This window comes from Carcharhinus amblyrhynchos, chromosome 1 (genome assembly GCF_965287045.1).
Source record: "Carcharhinus amblyrhynchos chromosome 1, sCarAmb.v2.hapA, whole genome shotgun sequence".
Lineage (NCBI taxonomy): Eukaryota > Metazoa > Chordata > Chondrichthyes > Carcharhiniformes > Carcharhinidae > Carcharhinus > Carcharhinus amblyrhynchos.
The window spans coordinates 115,825,176-115,848,393 of NC_137324.1; the positions used below are offsets into that span (position 1 = coordinate 115,825,176).

The window sequence follows — 23,218 nt, forward strand, 5'->3', positions numbered from 1 at the left end:
GCAGTCTGGCCACGTCAAGTCATTGATATTGGTGGAATTAAACAATTCTTTGGAGGAAGAGGCACCACAAACATCCCCCTCCTGAATGATGGGGAAGCCCAGCACATCAGTGTTAAAAAAATACAGCAAGTACAAGCCTAATTTATTCAGCCTCTCCTCATAGCTCAACCCCCTCAACTCCGGCATCAGCCTAGCAAACCTCCTCTGCACTCCCTCCAAGGCCAAAATATCCTTGCGTAAGTGCAGCGACCAAAACTGCACACAGTACTCCAGCTGCGGCCTCACCAATGCCCTATACAGCTGCAGCAAGACCTCCCTACTTTTATATTCAATCCCTCTCGCTATGAAGGCCAGCATCCCATTCGCCTTCCTGACCACCTGCTGCACCTGCAAGCTGGGTTTTTGCGACTCATGCACAAGGATCCCGAGGTCCCTCTACACCGTCGCCTGCTGCAGTTTTTCGCCACGTAAGTAATAGCCCTTCCTACCATTATTTCTACCAAAGTGGACCACCTCGCACTTGCCAACATTAAATTCCATTTGCCAGTTCCTGGCCCATTCGCCCAGCCTATCTAGTTCCTTCTGCAGACTCTCCACACCCTCCACACAATTTGCCTTTCCACCAATCTTGGTGTCATCAGCAAATTTCGACACCATACACTCGGTTCCCTCCTCCAGATCATCTATATAAATGGTAAATAGCTGCCCATGCAAAGGTTTTCCTGATTTGGAAGCAAGCCCCCAGATGTTAGTGAGGAGAGATTTGTAGGATTGATTGGACTGGAATTATTTTATCCTTAATGTGTTAAATGTTGCGTGACTCATTGTGAATAAGTCTATCTGATTTTTTTTATTGTTGTCATTAAGCTTCAGATAGATTGTTGCTATGTCGGTGACTCCATGTGACGCGGTTGGTTAAAGTTTTGGAATGAAGTCACATTTCACCAACAGCCCACTGCGCATCTTTAACAATTTACCCAACCGCTCGCAACAGGACTGGGAAACTGCGCACGCGCAGCAATGTTGTCGCATTTCAGGCGGGGAGGACTGCGCACGCGCGACCAGTCAGTCGCTCATCGGACAGCGAGAATGGCACTGCGCACACGCGCCTGGGTTGCCGACGTTCAGACAACGGAGAGGGCACTGCGCAAGCGCGGCCGGGTTGCCGAACTTCAAACAGTGTGGGAGGGCACTGCGCAGGCGTGGCCGGGTTGCCGCCCTTCAAACAGTGGGGGAGTGTACTGCGCACGCGCGGCTATGTTGCCGAACTTCAGACTGCGCACGCGCGGCCGCATTTATCTCGCGCAGCCGCAGTGCAGTGTGTAAATTTGAACATGATGGCGGGTAAAGTGGCGGCGCGAGAGGGGATCACTCTGAAAGGCAGCGCGAGCATCGTGTCTGAGTTCTTCAGTGAGTTACCGGGGCAACGGGAGGAGAATCGCTGTGGGGTAGAGAGACAGTAGGGAGGTCAACGACTGAGGGGGGAAATGATCGCTGGGGTGGGGATTGTGTGTTACAATGCAATAGGATGTTGGGAGACCAGGGGGGAAGGGCAGAGATTGTGGGGGCACTGACACACCCGCACTGGGGAAAGGGTCAGTACCTCACTACTGGCCTCAGAGTGGGGCATGGGGGGCTGGGGAGTAGGGTAATGGGGGTAATGCTCAACTTTCTGGTTGGGGAAGGTAATGAGGATCACTTTTATGTTCTGGCAAAGCTGTGGAAGGCAGGGGATGATTGCTGATGAAGGGAGGCTGATGAAAGCTTTAGAGTGATCAGGCTGCACTGGTCTGATGCTGCTGCCTGCTGGATCCACTGCCCAGGTATCCTACATGATAGTTCCAAACACGGGTCGTACCTGATGCATGTGCAACAAAGAAAGTCTGTTTACTGCCAACAGTTTACAGACTCGCGCCCTGAATTTGTGAAAAAGGAAACTAATAAACTTTGATTGCACTCGCACAGATAGAACAAAGTTTCCAAACCTGGAATGGAAGAAGGGCAGTTGGCTGATATTGGGGGAACCTACAGCATTTAAAGCTGTGGCATTGATGCATTTAGATTTTCCAATTTACAGTCATTCTCTGCAGGTTTGGGAATACATTGTAATTCCTTTTCAAAAGATTTCACCTTTTCAACTTCCAAATTTAATTGATTATGCTATGAGCATTTGTATTTAACTATTAGATTATGAGCCACTAAGATAAAAGCAAAATACTGTGGACGCTGGAACCTGAAACAAAAACAGAAAATGTTGGAAAATCTCAGCAGGTTTGACAGCATCTGTGGGGAGAAAACGTTTCGAGTCTAGATGACTTTGTCATAGCTGAGAGCAAAGAGAGTCAGCTGGGGGAGGTGGGGTGGTGGGGGAGGAAATTGGACACAAGAAATGAGAATACAGAAGGTTGAAAAGGTGCTAATAGTGTCCATTAAGTGATCAGAGTGTGAGAATGGCAGAAGAACATAAGAAATAGGAGCAGGAGTAGGCCATCTGGCCCTTCAAGCCTGTCCTGCCATTCAATAAGATCATGGCTGATCTGTCGTGGCTCAGTTCCACATTTCCGCCCTCTCCCCATAACCCTTAATCCCCTCTCTTTATCAAAAACCCATCAACCCGCGTCTTAAAAATACTTAGCGAGGTAGCCTCCACCACTTCAACGTTCAGAGAATTCCAGAGATTCACCACCCTTTGAGTGAAGAAGTTCTTCCTCAACTCCGTTCTAAACCGCCTCCCCTTTATCTTGAGGCTGTGCCCCCTAGTCCTACTGTCCTTTCTGAGCGGGAAGAGTCCCTCCACCTCGATCCTATCCATCCCATTCATCATCTTATACGTCTCAATGAGATCTCCCCTCATTCTTCTAAACTCTAACGAGTACAAGCCTAGTTTATTCAGCCTCTCCTCATAGCTCAACCCCTCAACTCCGGCATCAGCCTAGTAAACCTCCTCTGCACTCCCTCCAAGGCCAAAATATCCTTGCGTAAGTACGGCGCCCAAAACTGCACACAGTACTCCAGCTGCGGCCTCACCAATGCCCTATATAGCCGCAGCAAGACCTCCCTACTTTTATATTCAATCCCCCTCGCTATGAAGGCCAGCATCCAATTCGCCTTCCTGACCACCTGCTGCACCAGCAAGCTGGGTTTTTGCAACTCATGCACAAGGACCCTGAGGTCCCTCTGCACCGTCGCCTGCTGCAGTTTTTCTCCACATAAGTAATAATCCTTCCTACCATTATTCCTACCAAAGTGGACCACCTTGCACTTGCCAACATTAAATTCCATTTGCCAGTTCCTGGCCCATTCGCCCAGCCTATCTAGATCCTTCTGCAGACTCTCCACACCCTCCGTGCAATTTGCCGTTCCACCAATCTTGGTGTCATCAGCAAATTTCGACACCCACACACTCGGTTCCCTCCTCCAGATCATCTGTATAAATGGTAAATAGCTGAGGCCCCAGCACCAACCCCTGAGGCACTCCACTAGTCACCAAGACAGGTACAGATTGTTAAAGGCCTGCTTGAGGAAAGGGTGGGTGGGTGATTTGTTGTGGAAAGGAGGAGAGCTGGAATGGCGAAGTGGAAAAATAGAAGTGAGAAAGAAGGATACTTTGAATGAGATGAAACAAAATAAATGGGAATGGGGTGAAGGTGGAGGAAAGAGTTCATTCTCTGAAGTTGTTGAACTCAATGTTCAGTCCAAAAGACTGTAAAAGTGCCCAGCTGGAAGATGAGGTGCTGTACCTCCAGTTTGCATTGGGGCTTGCTAGAACATTGCAAAAGGCCAAAAATGGATGTGTGGACAGGAGAGCAGCGTGGTGTGTTAAAGTGACAAGCGACAGGAAGGTCTGGGTCCTGCTTGTGGACGGACTGAAGGTGTTCTGCAGATTGGTCGCCCAGTCTACGTTTGGTCTTGCCAATGGAGAGTAGACCGCATTGGGAGCAGTGAATGCAATAGACAAGGTTGAAGGAGGTGCATGTGAAGCACTGCTTCACCTGAAAGGGGTGTTTAGGATCTGAACCTTCTGTGATTGCATGAGAAGGTGGCTTGGGCAGGGAGTGAGGCCCAACAGCTCATGGCTGGTTTTCATTCTCCCCATGAGCTTTCTCTCAGTCTGTTTCTTTGTGCTTCATGTTAAATGCATCAATGCTATTCACTTCTGCTCCAAGAAGCAAGTTCCACATTCTAACCACTCTGGGTAAAATGGTTGAATTCTGTATTGGATTTGTAGAATTATACAATGCAGAAGGAGGCCATTCGGCCCATCGAGGCTGTATTGACAATTCCGTCCCAAGCCCTATCCCCACAACCCCACACATTCACCCTGCTAATCCCTCTAACTGACACATCCTGGGATACTAACGGCCAATTCAGTATGACCAATCAACCTAAGTTGCACATCTTTGGACTGCGGGAGGAAACTGGAGCACCCGGGGGAAACCTATGCAGACACAGGAGAACGTGCAAACTCCACACAGACAGTAACCCAAGCCAGAGCAGCAATCTAACCACTGTGCTAAAGTGTGCCCCAATTGCAGTATTCCACTGCAATATAAATCACCTTTTCATCCTCTTTGCCTTAATTTCTCAGACCAATGTTTTTTTTTAATTTTCTAAAAGAGCACAGTGGTTAGCACTGCTGCTTCACAGCTCCAGAGACCTGGGTTCGATTCCTGGCTTGGGTCACTGTCTGCCTGGGGTTTGCACATTCTCCCTGTGTCTGCGTGGGTTTCCTCCTGGTGCTCTGGCTGTCTCTCACAGTCCAGAGATGTGCGGGTTAGGTGCATTGGTCATGCTAAATTGTCCTTTAGTGTCCTGTGATGCGTAAGTTAGCGGGGTTACAGGGTAGGGTTGAGGTGGGATTGTTGTCAGTGTATACTCGATGGGCCGAATAGTCGTCTCCTGCACTGAGTGATGCTATGATTCTAAGTGAAGTTCTCATTTCAGATATGAATTTTTATCTGCTTTTTGTTATGAATTTGTGTTTGCTTGTGTTCGTCTTCAAATGCCTGCGGCCCAGTAGTCTTGGGGGTGACCTGCACGACCTGTTCTTCTACTTCAGTACTGTCGCTCAGTTTGCATTCTGTTTAATTAAGCTATTATAGCCAATGATCATCATCCCCATTTGTGTTTAATGATCACTATCTTATGTCACTATTTCATGATCGTTTATGTGAAAAATAATTTCAAAAACATTTGTAATGTCTATGTGCTGGAATTTTGTGACACTTATCATGGAAATGCAGTTTTTGCATATAAATTGCAGTAATTTTTGAGGGTTTTGTTACAATACAGTATCACTATTTATTAATCTGAAATAACATGATTTGGTTTATGTTAAGACAATGTTTCATATTTTAGGTTATGGGATTAACAGCATCTTGTACCAAAGGGGAATCTATCCACCTGAATCGTTCACACGAGAACAGAAGTATGGACTTACAATGCTTGTTACAACTGATCCTGTCCTTAACAACTATTTAAAGAACGTTGTTGGCCAGCTAAAAGGTATTGCTCTGGTTGATTTCAATTTTGTATTGCAAAATTTTGAGCATTTGTTATTTGGGAAATGTTTTTGAAAGAGTTGGCCAAATCTAGTCTGTAGTCCCAATTGTATGACTTAAAACTCTTTCCCCTTAATTTTGTAAGTCTGGTGAAGTAATTCTGGAATCTGTGCTGTTGTCCATGTTCTGGCTTCACTGAATAACTTTTGTCACGTCAGCGGTAGCTCAAAGGTAGTGCACTCCCCTGTTGTCATAAGGTTAAGCGTTCACTCCTTACTCCAGAGACTTGAGTATTTCAGCCAAGCTGACATTGGTTGCAATGTTGGAGGTGATGTGTTTTAGATGAGACATCAAACTAAGGCCCTGTATGTCACCTCAGTTGGGCATAAAAGATCGCATAACACTATTTCTGAAGAAGCAAATGAGTAAGCAGTTCCCAAAGGTGTCCCTGCCCCACCTCCTCCTCCCTTCCCGAACCCCAGTCCATGCTCCTGTTTTTCCTCAATTCTCAATTGGGCATCTGCTAAAGTTATTTGAATTCTGCAATGAAAATCTCATCTCAATATTATCAGTAAGAAAATGCTTGTTTTCTTATTAAATCACTCTTCCTATGCAGCATTTAAATGGGGAAGTTTATTACCATAGCTTATTCTGGGATGTGCATTCACCTGCTCCTAGTGCTGGTCCGTACTTTTGAGTGCCCATAAAAACAAGAAATTGATCTGGTTGGATTATATTGTTTTTTTTGCATGTTGCTGCCACGATGCATACATGAGATCTAAAAGGATAAGTAACAAAAGGACATCAAATGGTTGCAGAATATTTGGAAGTGCTCTGCTATTTTGCCATTCCATTTCTGGCAGTTGAAAAAGATTGAATACCTATACCCTAATTGAGACCTGTACCCTCTAGAGTTTCAAAGACTGAGGGGTGATCTTGTTGAAACATAAAAGATTCTGAGGGAGTTGACAGAGGGCAGCATGGTGGTAGTGGTTAGTGCAGTTAGGTGCATTGGTCATACTAAATTCTCCCTCGGTGTATCTGAACCAGAGTGTGGAGACTAGGAGATTTTCACAGTAACTTGATTGTAGTGTTAATGTAAGCCTATCTCCGCCACTGATTAAATAAACTGAAACTTAGTTGCCACTGAGGCTACTTCCCCTGGCTGGAGAATTTGGAATTAGGGGACCTGGTTTCATGACAAGGAAATGGCCATTTCAAAGAATTTTTTTCACTTAGGATCATGAATCTTGTGAAATTCTCTAGTGCAGAGATGGTCAGTCATGGAGTATATTCAAGCCTGGAATTGATAGGTTTTTGGTTTCAAGGAAATGCAATAATATGTGGCATTCCAAGCTGGAGAATGAAATGCTGAATTGTGGAGTAGGCTCAAATGTGCTTGTGGTCTCTTTTTACTTGTGTTATAGTTCTATGCTTTTTATTGTTATGCTTTTCATTGTTATGATGTGTTGCTGATGTAGCAGATGTTTGAGGAAAAGGCGAGGCTTAAAAAGCAAGTTTAAGCTGTGCTGATGAAGACCAAACAACTTGATTAGACTGTAATGTAACACTCTCAAAATCTGATTAGAATGTTATCTCTTCCTATCAATGATAAATACTAAAAGGATATCTAAACAGGTTTCAAAATCAGACATCAATTATTCAGCTACTGGACTCAGAAATTAATTTGTCAAACTCTCAACATTTTCTAGCAGTACAGCAAACATTGAGAAAACTTGTTATATACACTCAGATTAGGAATTAGTATTGTATTGTATTTTGTGTGTCTGCAAATGTATTGGCTTTCTTTCTAGAGCAGTGCTTATCCTAAATGTGTTTGTTCTTTGTGTTTTCAGATTGGTTGTGTAACCATTTTGTTCAAAGGCTTGTGGTGGTTATCAACAGCATTGAAACTAATGAGGTGCTAGAAAGATGGCAGTTTGACATTGAGTGTGACAAAACCATGACTGAAAACAGGTAAGCTTTGCTAAGAACTATTGATCATCACGACAGCTTGTGTACCAGTCCAAGCAGTGTGAAAAATGCATGCACCATGTTAAGGTTATTATCTCTCAAGCCTTCTTCAATTATAGAAATGTCAAGTCTAACTTGAGTTAATCACTTCCCTTTTTAGTAAAGGAATGTATCCAGAATTTTTCACAATTGCTACACCTTTTAACTGGATATGTGTGTTTGCAGTAAGAAGTCTGACAACACCAGGTTTTAAATCCAACCGATTTATTTGATAGTAAACTCACAAGCTTTCGAGGTTAAACTCTTTGTCAGGTGAATAGAGTTCTGGCCTCAGACAGAGCATATAAAGCATAGTGTGTTGCTACCCCATCAATATTAAACTATCACTTAAATTAATCACATTATACTTTTACTCCTACAAAGAAAGTTCTGTCTTTTTCATTTGTCTACCACTATTGGTATTGTGATGAAGGCATTAATTGGAGTGATTTGTCAACCTTTTCTCCTGTAGTTTAAATTTTTGTCAGCATTTGAAATGATGATTGCAAACAAAAAACTTCAGCGACATATCTCTTTTCAACAATAGTAAACTAATTAAAATATTTTACATGTATGACTGTTGTGCAAGTAGAGTATACCCTAGGGTGGGTGATTAATGCAAAGATCTATTGTGATGGTTGATCCAGCTTACTTAACTCTGCAGTCCTGCTGAGCGACGGACAGTTCCACTCTGATTTCTTCTGTATTGGCTGCACAGGTGCTAACTAGGTAGAAAATGAAAGCTTGAATTTATATACCTTTCAAATCCAGAAGACGTTTGCAGCTAACAACATAGTTTTGAACTGTAATCAGTGTTTCAGTATAGGAAGTGGGGCAGCCAGTTTGCACACAGCTTTCCACAAACATCAATGAGATAAATTACCAGAGATAAATTATCTTTTGAATGTTATTAAGGAATAAGTATTAGCCAGGGTATTGGGAAGAATTTGCCTGCTCTTAAAAATAGTGTAGTGTCTTGGTATCTACCAGATGGGATCCTGGTTTAGTGCTTTGTTTGAAAGACTATACCCCTGACAGTACAGCAACACTCCTGTGTCAACCTGAACTTAGTGGAGAACTTTATAGACAAGTTCCACTCCAGAGGTAATCTTCAGGCTTCAGACTATCTGACACCATTGTTGAGTATTTTCTGTTTTAAGCCACCTTTTTACCCATGTGCTACAGTGAGAATTAGGTTAATGGGGTGATCCTGCAAGTCCTCAAATTGCTTGCATGGACAAAAATGGAAAGAATAGTGAGTGTAAGGTTGAAAACTCATGTAGAGGCCATAACTAAACAACTTTGAGTATAATTATCTCTGCTTTCCTTGCCACATTATGTTTTTGTATTATTTGGACATGCGCACTTGAGAGTATTAAATACAAAAAGGTTACAGTTGAGGGGAAAGCATAATTCGTGTTTACAATTTTGCTTAGTTGCCTGATTGCCAAGGACATTTGTGGTTTTAAGAGTAGATCTGAAGGGAAAGCTTCACAGTAGCTACCATTTGATAGCTTACTGTCTCTTACCTTTTTTTGGGTAGTTGTCCTCTAGATTAAAATTTGTATTGCACTTTAATAACCAGTTAAAAAGATGCTGCCTTGTCAGCATATAATATACAAAGGAATTTGCTAGCATTACTCTTTAATTTTTTATCTTCATTCCAACCTTCTCTCATCCATGCTAAGTATAGTTCTGGGGAGTACGGTAGGATGAGAGAAGAATTGGCAAATGTGGACTGGGAGAGCACGTTGGAGGGAGGGTCTGTTGAGGAGCAGTGGAGGATCTTTAAGGAGATCTTTCTTGGTGCTCAACGGAAATTTATTCCGATGGTCAAAAAGGATAGTAGGAGGAGAGGTAATAAGCCGTGGATAACGAAGGAGGTGAAGGAAAGTGTTAAACTATAAAAGCGGAGGAATTTAGAGTAGCTAAGAGTAGTGGGCGAGAAGAGGATTGGGAGAGGTTTAAATGTCAACAATGATTGACAAAGAAGTTGATAAGGAAGGGTAGGAGAAACTATGAAGCTGGGCTAGCGCTTAATATAAAAAAGGATAGCAAGAGTTTTTATAAATATATAAAAAGGAAGAGGCTGGCTAGGGTGAATGTTGGTCCTTTAGAGGATGAGAAAGGGGACCTAGTGGTAGGGGATGGGGATATGGCTAAGGTCTTGAATAACTTTTTTGTTTCTGTCTTCACGGAGGAGGACGTGAATAATTTGCCGGGTGTTAGCGATGGAAAGGTGATAGGACTGGAGGGTCTTAATGACATTACTGTTACTAGAAAGGCGGTGCTCGACAGACTGGAGGGACTGATTGTGGACAAGTCCCCAGGACCGGATGGAATGCATCCGAGGGTTCTGAAAGAAATGGCGGAGGTGATAGTGGATGCCTTGGTGGTTATTTTCCAAACGTCGCTGGATTCCGGGGAAGTGCCGGATGATTGGAAAACGGCTAATGTTACGCCGTTGTTTAAGAAGGGTGCCAGGCAAAAGGCGGGGAATTATAGGCCGGTTAGTTTAACGTCTGTGGTAGGTAAAATGTTAGAATCTGTCATTAAGGAGGAAATTGCGAGGCATCTTGAAGGGAATTGCTTGATAGAGCAGACGCAGCACGGTTTCACTAAAGGGAAGTTGTGTCTGACAAATTTACTGGAGTTCTATGAGGATGTGTCTAGGGCGGTGGATAGAGGAGAGCCGGTGGATGTGGTCTTTCTAGATTTTCAGAAGGCGTTTGACAAAGTGCCTCACAAGAGGTTATTGCAGAAGGTCGAGGGACATGGAGTTGGGGGTAGGGTGTTAGCGTGGATAGAGGATTGGTTGTCAAATAGGAGGCAGAGAGTTGGGGTCAACGGGTGCTATTCGGATTGGCGGATGGTGACTAGTGGAGTGCCCCAGGGGTTGGTGCTGGTGCCTCAGCTTTTTACCATTTATATAGATGATCTGGAGGAGGGAACCGAGTGTAGAGTGTCGAAATTTGCTGATGACACCAAGATTGGGGGAACGGCAAATTGTGCGGAGGGTGTGGAGAGTCTGCAGAAGGATCTAGATAGGCTGGCGAATGGGCCAGGAAATGGCAAATGGAATTTAATGTTGGCAAGTGTGAGGTGGTCCACTTTGGTAGGAAGAACGGTAGGAAGGACTATTACTTACGGGGCGAAAAACTGCAGCAGGCGACGGTGCAGAGGGACCTCGGGGTCCTTGTGCATGAGTCGCAAAAACCCAGCTTGCAGGTGCAACAGGTGGTCAGGAAGGCGAATGGGATGCTGGCCTTCATAGCGAAGGGGATTGAATGTAAAAGTAGGGAGGTCCTGCTGCAGCTGTATAGGGCATTGGTGAGGCTGCAACTGGAGTACTGTGTGCATTTTTGGGCGCCGCACCTGCGCAAAGATATTTTGGCCTTGGAGGGAGTGCAGAGGAGGTTTACTAGGCTGATACCGGAGTTGAGGGGGTTGAGCTATGAGGAGAGGCTGAATAAACTGGGCTTGTACTCGTTAGAGTTTAGAAGAATGAGAGGAGATCTCATTGAGACGTATAAGATGATGAATGGGATGGATAGGATAGAGGTGGAAAGACTCTTCCCGCTCAAAAAAGACAGTAGGACTAGGGGGCACAGCCTCAAGATAAAGGGGGGGCGGTTTAGAACGGAGTTGAGGAGGAACTTCTTCACTCAAAGGGTGGTGAATCTCTGGAATTCTCTGCCCGTTGAAGTGGTGGAGGCTGCCTCGCTAAATATTTTTAAGACGCGGGTTGATGGGTTTTTGATAGGAGAGGGGATTAAGGGTTATGGGGAGAGGGCGGGAAAGTGGAACTGAGCAGCGACAGATCAGCCATGATCTTATTGAATGGCGGGGCAGGCTCGAAGGGCTGGATGGCCTACTCCTGCTCCTATTTCTTATGTTCTTATGTTCTTATATGGGTGTGATCTTGCTGTGATCTGTGATCATTACGCCATCAAAACTAGCTGCAACTTTAAGAATTTGGATACATGTGGGATGATGTGGAAAGCCAAACGTTGCTGTCAGTGACTGCACTTCCATAATGTGCACTGTAGAGCTTCCCACACGCTGCCATCTCCCTTGCAATTGTGAATCAGCAAAAACTTCCATTCTAGGGCTGTTAGTCTTGCTGTTTAAAAACCCTAGAAAATCATTCATCTTGAATGAGATGTGGCGGGGTTTTTAAGGCGTGCTAACATTACGGTTTCTGCTAAAGACCCTTGCTGGCCATGAAAAGCTAATTTTATATTTCTGCTGTATCAGATTTCTCTATAATGATTAAACATATTTCATGTTTAACAAACCTTCCTCTTTATGTCTGTCACTTTATTTTTGCTTCTATTTTAATAGTCATATTTAATTTGCTATCTGAAACCTTAACACTAAAATCCTTCAGTTTTAATTTAACTCTTTTTGATGTACTTTGTAAATACTTCAATTTGTTTGGTTGCTTACCTGCTTGCTGGCATTGCTGCTGCAACACGCCAAATCATTCCCTTGATTTGGCACCAGATTTAAATTGCTATTGGAAAGGAGGTGGTTGCTGACACACACATTACTTGACCATTGTGCACAGCTTTCTTTGAGGTTAGAGGTGAATGTGGTTACTTGGCCCTGACGGCACAATCCAAGCCATTTATGCGCATGTTGACAGGCAAATTTGGATTAATGACAAAGTTAATTATGAAGGATGAACAATCCCACAGAAATAGATGTACTTGATTGCAAACTTAATATAAAACCCACTATAAATCTCTCTCAATTGAGTGTTACGAACTCTGGAATATTTGTGTGGAATTTGTATCCGATTTATTTATTTTGGTGGGAATACACTGCCAAAGATGTGGGGAAAGGAAGAAACAACTCTGCAATAGTTTTCCTCCTGTAAATCTGAACTAGTTAAATTGTTTAGGGTAAGGTTGACAGTTTTAGGATGGAATTTCCTGCCTGAACTATTAATAGAGGAATAAATAATTTCTTGCTTCACTCATTTTTACGTAAATGAAAAAGTTAGCAACTGTTGGCCAGATTGTATTATTTTGTATCAAATCTGGAAACTTGTTGGCAAGTCCAAATAAGAATTAACTAAACTGTGGAATCTTCAAGTTAAAAGTATATATTTGTGGGATATGAGCATCATTGGCAAGGCCAGCATTTATTGCCCATTATTAGTGCCCATGTGGGTTTCCTCCAGACGCGCCTGTTTTCTTCCACTGTCCTAAGGTGTGTGGGTTAAGTTGATCGGTCGTGCTAAATTGCCCCTTAGGGTTGGGGATAGGGCCTGGGTGGGATTGTTGTCAGTGCAGATTCAATGGGCAGAATGGCCTCTTTCTGCATTGTTGGGATTCTATGATTGGTGTCTTGAGAAATTCTTGAAATGCTGCAATCCACCTGGTTTAAGTAGATCTACAGTGAAAGAGAGTTCCAGGAATTTGATCCAGTGAAGTTCCAAGTCAAGCTGGTGGGTTTTTTCCCTGTGGGAAGAGGATTGGAAACATTTACAGGTGATGGCATTTCCACGCCTCTGCTGTCCTCATTCTTCTGAAGTGGTAGAGGTTGCAATTTACATCCTGGATGAGCTGCTGCAGTGCACCTTTACATATGGTACACAGTGCTGTGAATGGGTGCCAATCAAGCATGCTGCTGGACTTCTCTCTGATTTCAGTGTTCGGTGCCAATCACAACTCCTTGAGGGTTGGAATTGCACTTATCCGGGTAAGTTGGACTGTTCCATCACATTCCTGACTTGTGCCTTCTAAGTGGTGAACAGTCTTTGGGGGTGTCAGGAAGTGGGTTATTTGGCAGAGAATTTAAGACCTCTGACCTGTTGGAGCCACTGTATGTATATGGCTGGTCCAGTTAAGGTTCTGGTTAATGGTAACACCTAGAACATCGGTGGGATTTTTGATGGTAATAATTTTGAATGAGATGGGGAGATGGTTATGACCAGAAATGTTGGAGAATGCAAGATTTAATGAAAAGGAAGAACTGAGGGAGATCAATATTAGTAGAGCAATGGGGCTGGGAAAATTGATGGGATTGAAAGTGGATAAATTGCCAGGGTCTGATAATCTATATCTCAAGAGTATTTAAGGAAGTGATTCTAGAAATAGTGGGTGCATTGGTGGTCATCTTCCAGGATCCTATAGACTCTGGAACAGTTCTTGCAGATTGGCGAGTAGGGAATGTCACTCCAATATTCAAAAAGGGAGATAGAAAGAAACAGGGAATTATAAACTAGTAAGCTTAACATTGGTAGTGTGGAAAATTCTTGAATACTTTATCAATATCAGAGCACTGAGCAGCGGCAGGATCAGACAGGCTTAGCATGGATCTATGAAGGGGAAGTCATGCTTGACAAATCTGTTGGAATTCTTTGAAGATGTAACTAGTAGGGTTGGCAAGGGGAGTCAGTCGACATGGTATGTTTGGACTTTCAGACAGCATTTGACAAAGTTCCACAAGAAATTATCATGCAAGATTTAAAGAGTATGGGATTGGGGGAAGTGTATTGAGACGGATAGAAAACTGGTTGGCAGAGAGGAAACAGAGTAAGAATTTTCAAATTGGCAGGCAGTAACTAGTGAGGCATCACATGGATCGGTGCTGGGATAGATGAGACATTTCTTCACTTAGAGTGGTGGAATTAATTACCACAGGGAATAGTTGATGCCAAAATATTGAATGTATTCAAGTGGTGGGCAGATATAGTACTTGAGGCGAATGGGATCAAAGATTATGAAGAGAAAGCAGGATTAGGCTGTTGAGTTGGACAAACAGCCATAATCATGATGAATAGCGGTGCAGGCTCAAATGGCTGAGTGGCCTCCTCCTGCTCCTATCTTCTACGTTATAATGTCAGTTCAAATCCAGATTTAATGTTGTTCAGATTTAGTTGCATGCAAGCATGACTGTTTTCACTATCAGGATTGTGATTGGTTTCAAACGCTGCAGTCATCAGTGGACCTCCCCACTTCTAACCTTCAGGTGGAGGGAAGGTCTAATGTGAAGTAGTCAAATGTCTGGATCTAGAACACTGCCTAACAGACTGCATTTAAATCACAAATTTGAACTTGTTAATAATCACATTTTTCACAATAACTTCATTACAGTGTGAATGTAAGATCACTTGTGACAAACAAATAAACTTTTAAACTTCAATCTTGCAACAATGTCCTGGGATGAGATGATTGGCCTCCAACAGCTGCAGCCATCTTCCATGTTGCGCAGTTTGGCTTCTCCCACCCCTAAACTGACTTCAATTTTGCTATGGCTCCTGTGATGCTAAATTTTATCAAATGCTGACATGATGTCAAGGGAAGTCAGTCTTAACCCAGCTCTTGGAATTCAGTTCTTTTGTTCACCTTTGCACAATATGATGAGATCAGAAGCCTAGTGGTCTTCACTTCAACTGATATGCATACTGTTATATAGGGCTGCAATTCACTGTTATAAACCTGTAGCTATTGATTAATGCTTCTGTAATTTGAGGAAAAAGGTTACTCGTCAGCTTTTGATGTCTTTGCAATAAGTGTTTGTTCTGAAATTCAAAAGAATTCTATCAATGGTCTTTGACAATGTAGCTTAAGTATTAGCTTGACTGTGTGCTGACAAGTCAGAGGAATATGGAATCAAGGCTCCTGTAACGCTTATGCACGTTATCTAGGTGACTGCTCAGTGCAGTACTGAGGGAATGCTCTGTATTGTAAGTGCCTGATCTACCTGTGTAGGTTTTTGGAATTCATTCAATGGCACTTTCTCCAAGCAGAGCAGAAGATGTTCTTTAAGGACAATAAAAACAGAAAATATTGGTAATACTCAGCAAGCCTGGCAGCATCAGTGGCGAGAGAAACAGAAAATGTTTCAGGTTCATGTGATGAAGAGTTCATAGTATCCCTACAGTGCAGCAAGAGGCCAATAGCCCATTGAGCCTGCACCAACAATCTCACCCAGGCTCTATTCCTGTAACCTCACATATTTACTCTGCTAATCTCCTTGATATCACGCAACAATTTAGCATGGCCAATCAACCTAACCCACACATCTTTGGTCAGTGGGAGAAAATCCATGCAAAATCACCCAAGTGGGAATTGAACCCAGGTGGCTGGGACTGTGAGGCAGCAGTACTAGCTACTGTGCTGCTCTTACAGTTGTGTGGTGGGAGAGTAATCTGAATTGGATTGCAAGATCTCTTGCCTCACCCCACACATTGAGCTTACCAAGCCAGCCAGAAGCCATTTTCATACCAGGCTGTAACTGCATCTACAATCCTTAACCTGTCTGTTACTGCCTGAACCATATTCCTGGTGACTTCCTCACCTGAAACAGGTAACACCTTGCAAAGGTAGTGACTGGCTCGCATCTCAGACCTTCCCAAGGTATTAGCAATAAGTGATTTGCATTCAGCACGCGACCTTGGTGAGCTTCCCACCACAGCCTGAAATTCAAACTTCAAAATATTGTCTAAACTATTAATATTTGGAACATGAATAGGGAGCCTGGAAGCATAGCTGGCTTGGCAGGACCTGTACAGAGAAAAGAACAGTTGATGCTTAATGTGTAATTTCTCTGCATTTCTACATAATTGTTTCAATAGTCATTGCCGACTGTTTTAATTTTACATTCTTTGTACTATTAATTGGCAAGTTCTATGTACTGCTTTTCCTGCTATTGTGCTTGCCAAATTATTGCATAATGTACGGACATGTAAAGAGTTGTTGAAGTCACAGAGACTTGCTATACCTGCAGATGGCAAGTGTGGGCTCAATCATCCTCTGATTCAGGCTGTTAATCTTAAAGGATAAAGGCTCACTTACACATTAGCTACACATTTCTCACTTCTCAGTTGTTTCTTAAAACACATCCAAGCTTTTGCTATCAGTACTGTACCCATTCTGAGCATTGGTTAAACTTTGTGCGAAGGAAAGTTGACTGATTTTGGTCCTAAATTTACTCTTACAAGATTTAAAATGAATTTTTTTATTTAGTTTAGTTTAGTTTTCAGTTTTACCTTTCCATGATGTTTATTAAAATAAACTTCAATGAGGTCACCTCATTGATCTTTCAGGACTATAGAACAGTGTTGACAGCAGAGAACAGAAAGGGGAGCCATTACTGGAGATGTGCTGTCTATCTGGCTGCTCCAGGTTGAAATGGAACAATGTTGGACAATGACTTGGTCAACCTTACCAAATAAGGGATAGGTTAGAAATGAGGAAGAATGGAGGATAGTACATCGTTATATCAGGTGATGTCACTTATGACTTCAGCTGCCCTGTGAGTAGGGTGGAAGCCAGGCTTGAGGGTCAGAAGTCTGAAGAAGGTCATCAGAAGTTTCTGTAGACTGAACTGAGGACAGAATGCTACTACTTTGTGAAGACAATATGGTGTAAAGCGAATATAGAGGTAATATTGTAAGCAGCATCAATCCTTGCAAAAAAGTGCTGGCTTGTGAAAGATGTGAGGAGGAGGAAAAATGAGCAAATATGTGACTAAGTTTTAAGAAGGCCAAGAGCACTGAAGAGTCAGAGAAATGAATATGCAAGTGAAAAACCCCAGAGAGGGATAGCCTGAAGTAGATACCAAAAGACTTTTAAGTAGCGCATCGGCAAATGACCCAATGCAACTAAGCGAAGAGCTGAAAGCAAGCAAGACTCAGCTGTGTCCAATCCTTCTACTTGCAATAAGTTTCTTGAAGGTTTTTGCAATAACCTATAAGTGAGGCAGAGAAGGAAACTGAGATTACATGCCAGAACAAGATTGCTGAAATGGTTACACTAGTAGAAATACACAAGAACCAACGTGATAACATAGTCAATGGAAAACATGCCAAACAGAAACACTGGAGAAGAAACTTTATCATGCAACCCAAGTGCCAGAAATAGAGTACCAGGACCATTTCCTTTACAAGTGGCAAACTGAGAGTGTGCAAGAATTGTCAGGACATAAGACTGTTGAATTGCAATGATGTTACTTGCACACATTGTAGAATAAGGTGTCTGACAGAGAAAAGAATCAATGGAGACTAAGACTGTCTGCTGAGGAAAGTTTGTAGTTCATGGTCAGAATTCAGAAAGTAGCAAGCCTGTATGGAAGAATCCCATGCAAGACAATATTTGGAACAGTGCATAGTTGAAGCTTTCTAGAAGAAGTGCAAATCTCAAGCTCTCTCCAAAGAGCAATTGCTATATCGATTTATAAATGTTTACTTTGTGTTTGTGCATAATGTTTATTTAGAATGTGGTTTGAGTAAAACAATTTTGATTGCATAAGAAAGTTAAAGGGGGAGGGATGTGGTGTCTGCCTCTTTAAGACAGTGCACCTGAAATCTCTCAAATGTTGGAATAGACTTTAAGGAAAAATACAAGATTTTGAGTAGGAGAAATAATTAAAACTTTTGGACATCTATGTACATTATAATGTTAAACTTTTTGTCCGAAAGTCAGTACTGACATTTTGAGTAATTTTATTATAATTATGCTTCTTTTAGTGTCATGTGAGCTTAAATCCTCGCAGCTGGCTCAAGAGAAACACTTGAAGATGAAACAGTCTTAGCTAACCTCATCCAAATATTCCCATTTAAAAATTTAAGAGCTTCTGTTTTCAATTTTAACAGAGGCCAGAAATATTGATTTTGTTTGCCAGTACATTGCTTTTAATACAAATGTCTCACTGCAGCCAGCCAAGAGATAAATCTGAGAAAGCGATTCAAGATGAAATCCGGTCCGTCATTAGACAAATCACTGCCACGGTGACTTTCTTGCCTTTGCTAGATGCTGCATGTAAGTGAATATTTTTAATAGTTTAATATTTTATACAAGATATGTTACCAATAATTTTAACTTTCTTCCTTTCTGACCTCTATATCACACCAAGGACAAAGACCACGGCAATGAACCTGCTTCCAGATCCCATTAATTGCCATTCCATTTGACTAGCTACTAGGTGTTGAATGATAGCAGTGCTCTGTGAATGTTGAATGTTGTTGTTCAATAGAGTATTGCTTAGTTTTTAATCCCTATAAGGGATATCTATCTCATTGGCATTTATTACTCATCTCTTTATTGCCCTTGGACTGAGTGGCTTGCTTGGCCATTTCAGGGCAATTAAAGGTCAAATACATTGCTGTGAACTTAGATTCACAAGTAGGCCAGACCAGGTAAGGACAGCAGATTTCCTTCCCCAAAGGACATCAGTGAACCAGATGGGCTTTTATGACAATAGACAATGGTTTCATGGCCATTGTTAGACTTTGAAAGTCTATCTGGAATTAAAATTTCATTATCTAGACTTTTAATTCCAGATTTTTATTGAACACTTCAGTCCTTACATTTTCAGAACGGGTGCAGGATATTCTAGAGGGGGAGAGTGAACAGCCAGTGAACAACATGGTGCAGATCGGTACGAACAACATAAGTTTTAAAAAAAAAGGAATGAGGTCCTAAAAATAGAATACAGGGAGCTAGGAAGAAAGTTAAGACATTGGACCTCAAAGTTAGTGATCTTGGGATTACTACCTGTGCCACATGCTAGTCAGAGAAAAAAATGACAGGATATATTGGATGAATACATGACTGAAGAGATGGTGTCAGGGGGAAGGTTTCTGATTTGAGGCATTGGGACCAATTCTGGAGAATTGGGAGCAGATTAGAATTCAGCAAAGAAGGACCAAGGAATTGATTTTTAAAAAGGGGAAAAATACAGTATGAAAGTAAGTTTTCAGGGAAGATAAAGACTGACACTAAGCTTCTATAGATAAATGAAGTGAAAGGGATTAGTGAAGACAAATGTAGGTCCTTTACAGACACAAATGAGAAATGTATAATAGGTGGGCAAAGAAATGACTGAGCAACTGCATACATACTTTGGTTCTGTCTTCACAAAAAAAGGACAAATTGGATACCAGAAATGTTGGAGAATGTAAGATTTAGTGAGGGGAAAGAACTGAGGGAGATCAATATCAATGGAGAAATGGTACTGGAAAAATTAATGGGATTGAAGGCAGATAAATCATCAGGGCCTGATAATCTACATCACACGGTATTTAAGGAAGTGGCTCTAAAAATAGTGGATGTATTGGTGGTCATCTTCCAAGATTCTATAGACTCTGGAACAGTCCCTGCAAATTGGAGGGTAGATAATTTCACTCAAATTCAAAAAGGGAGGTAGAGAGAAAACAAGGAATTATGGACCATGAGCCTAGGTAGTGGGGAAAATTCTTGAATTCAATATCAAGTTTTTAGAAAGCAGTTCTAAAAATTGCATTTCTAAAAATGATCAGACAGAGTCAGCATGGATTTATGAAGGGAAGATCATGTTTGACAAATCTGTTGAAATTCTTTGAAGATTTAACTAGTAGAAGTGACAAGAGGGAGCCAATTGATGTGGTATATTTGGACTTTCAGAAAGCATTTGTGACAAAGTCCCACATAAGATTATGCAAGATTAAAGTATTTGGTATTGGGAGAAGTGTATTGAGATGGATGGAAAACTGGTTAGCAGAGAGGAAACAGAATGCGAATTAATAAGTCTTTTTTTTCAAATTGGCATGCCGTAACTTGTGGGGTGCCACAGGGACCGGTGCTGGGACCCCAGCTATTCACAATATATTAATGATTTGGATGAGGGAACAAAATGTAACATTTCAAAGTTTGCAGTGATACCAAGTTGTATGGGAGGGTGAACCAAGACGAGGATGCAGAGATCTGGACAGATTTGAGTTGGCAAATCAATGGCAGATGCAGTTTACATTGGATAAATGTGAACATTTGGAAGCAAAAACAAGAAGGCAGATTACTACCTGAATGGCTGTAAATTTTGAGGGGGGAGTGTACAACGGGACCTAGGTGTCCTTAAGCATCAGTTACTGAAGGTAAGCATGCAGGTGCAGTAGGTGGTAAAGAAGGTAAATGGTATGTGAGGCCACATCCAGAGTATTGTGTGCAGTTTTGGGTCTTGTTTTCTGAGGAAGGATGTTCTTGCACTTGGGAGTGCAGCAAAGGTTTACTAGGCTGATTCCAGTAATGGTGTGACTGATGTATGAGGAGAGATTGACTGACTAGGTTAGGATTGTTTTCGCTGGCGTTCAGATGAATGAGGAGAGATCTCTTTAAGACTTATAAAATCCTAACAGGACTAGACTGGGTACGTACAGAGAGGATGTTCCCGATGGTGGGGAAGTCTGGAACCAGGGGCCACAGACTGAGGATTCAGGGTAGACCATTTAGGACGGAGATGAGGAGACATTTCTTCACCCAAAGATTGGTGAGACTGTGGAATTCATTACCACAGGAAGTAGTTGATGTCAAAACAATGAATGTATTCAAGAGGTAGCTAGGTATAGCATTTGGGCAAATAGGATCAAAGGTTTTGAGGAAATGGTAGGATTAGGCTATTAAGTTGGACAGTCAGCCATAATAGTGATGAATAGCAGAGCTGACTCGCAGGGCCAAGTGGCCTCCTTTATCTTCTGTTTTATATGAATTCAAATTTCACATCTGACATGGCGGGATTCGTATCTGGGTCCTTAGAGCATTAAGATTACTAGTCTAGTGACAATACCACTACATCAATGTCTCTGTGAATGTGCGTGTTTGGTCTTTTTTCTGGACAGCAAAGATGGGGTCAATACTCTGCCAAATGGAGACTTTGCAAATAATTTTATCTCATGTCCTTCAAGATATGTTATGTATACTCTCTCTGATGTAGTATTTCTCTGTGAGCTCTGCTAGTTTAGACTGGGGGTTCAGAATTTTGTTCTGTATTTCGTTTCTATTCAAAATTTTATATTTTTACTAATATAACCTATTAGGGAGAGTTAACATTTAGAAGAAATCTGAACAATCGGCTGATGAACTACGTCACCTCAATTTTCAAACAGAAACAAACTTTATTGTATATAGGAAACAATACCAAGACCAACAGTTTATAATTACTTGTGCTGTGCAATCTGTTCTACTTTTTATTTCACCCTCAAAGGATCCCTCCTTATACATTGCAACAATCTTAACGTTTATTTCTATAATGACCAGTCCAAAAGGCCACAGCCCTCTGAAATTCTCTTCAATGCTCCAACGTTTCAGCTATTCTCCAATGTAATATATCATAGGGACCCTTCCTTTAGCCTTTTGGCTGTATGACCCTTTTCTATAATACTTCAATTGTGGATGCCGCAGCTCCTTGTTCTGGTTATCAACATTTACCAACTGCCATCTAAAGCAAACTCTTGCTACCCCCTTCTGCCACAAGGCCCTGTGAGGCCCAGTGTAGATTTTGCTTGAACAATTTTACCAGCTACTTCTGTTGAAATAAGGACACCCCTTCTGGCTCTGCTAAACTGCTTTTGCAATTCTACCCCTGCCCTTTTAAGATAAGAATTGGTTACCTTTTTAAATGTAATAAACCAAAGCTTGATTTGAATTGCATTTTCATCAGAGTTAATAGTTTTTGAACAGGTGTTCACTTTTGTTGCATTTTTTTCTTTTAATCTTTGTGGGCATCACTGGCTGGGCAAGCATTTATGTCCCATCCCTAAATTGAGAATCAACCACGTTGCTATGTGGGTCTAGAGTCAGGCCAGACCCAGTAACGACGGCAGATTTCCTTCTCTTAAGGAATAATCGACAATTACTTTTGTTGTCGTTGCTCAACTCATAATTGCAAATTTTTTTGAAAAAACTGAATTTAAATTCCTCCACCTGCTATGGTAGGATTCAAACCCTAGTCCCAAGAGGAGTACCCTACGTCTCTGGATTACTAATGCAGTGTCTCCCCATGTAACATGTTGACCTCCAACATGAAAGTTGTATTCCTAAAACTAAAAATTAGTGTTTCATAGAGTATAACTATGAACCAGATTTTTTTTTACCTACCCTTTGCTCGACTGCAATGGGGCTTTAGGAATGTTTTGGATGGCTAAGTGACTTTACTTGCCTGTATTTATTTTGTAATCGTATGGACAATCTGTTTTCATTTCTCTTTCTTTTTCAGGTTCTTTTGATCTCCTAATATACACAGACAAAGATCTGGAGGTGCCAGAAAAGTGGGAAGAATCAGGGCCACAGTTTATTAACAACTCTGAAGAGGTTCGCCTGAGATCTTTCACTACGACCATACATAAAGTGAATAGTATGGTTGCATACAAAAAAATTGATTCTTTTTAATGGGCAACAATGTATAGAATTGTTAGTCCTGTACATAAACTCCCTGTACAAAAACTTCACTGCCAATTTATGGGCACTTGAGACGAGCATAGTAAAGTGTCTAGATTTTATTTGTCTGTCTTGTACTTTTTACCTGTGTAAAGCTGCAATTTTTCCCTATGATTGATGAATGTTCTAACTTTGCTTTCCTTGGTGTATAATTCAAAAACGTTTCAGCAGACTTCTGAGATTTTAGTATTTGCATAAAAATTTTAATTCCAATTAACAGATTGTAGATTTTTTAAACGTGAATAAAATCCTTGTGATAATGATTTAATAAATGCTGTCTTTTCTCAGTGAGGAGATGATCTTTATCTCTTTATTTTGAAGAATAAAATATTCATTCTTTTTCATCTGTAGCACTTGGATGTGTTAGAGAAGTGTAATTTAAATGAGTTTTTCAACTTTTAGACCAATTAAAAATTTCACTACTAAAGGCAAAAGATCAATTTTTCTTGAGTAAAGACTCAAACCATCATTCATCTTTCTGTAATCTGTACAAGATTAACT

The 23,218-nt window shown here is 41.6% G+C and overlaps 1 protein-coding gene across 1 annotated transcript; it reads left to right on the plus strand.

The window, feature by feature from the left end:
* Positions 1-1,317: 1,317 nt before the first annotated feature.
* mad2l1 (MAD2 mitotic arrest deficient-like 1 (yeast)) lies at positions 1,318-22,981 on the plus strand. Its single transcript, XM_080199204.1, has 5 exons — positions 1,318-1,410; positions 5,359-5,505; positions 7,358-7,478; positions 18,186-18,289; positions 22,497-22,981. Exons 1-5 carry the CDS (start codon positions 1,335-1,337, stop codon positions 22,667-22,669), a joined length of 621 nt encoding a protein of 206 aa, XP_080055330.1. The 5' UTR covers positions 1,318-1,334; the 3' UTR covers positions 22,670-22,981.
* Positions 22,982-23,218: the final 237 nt, after the last annotated feature.

Excerpts from the sequence above, each read along its gene's own strand:
- mad2l1 (XM_080199204.1), top strand. The coding sequence starts at position 1,335 with ATGATGGCGGGTAAAGTGGCGGCGCGAGAGGGGATCACTCTGAAAGGC. Across the intron at positions 1,411-5,358 it reads CATCGTGTCTGAGTTCTTCA|GTTATGGGATTAACAGCATC; the intron begins GTGAGTTACCGG and ends TTCATATTTTAG. Across the intron at positions 7,479-18,185 it reads AAAACCATGACTGAAAACAG|CCAGCCAAGAGATAAATCTG; the intron begins GTAAGCTTTGCT and ends GTCTCACTGCAG.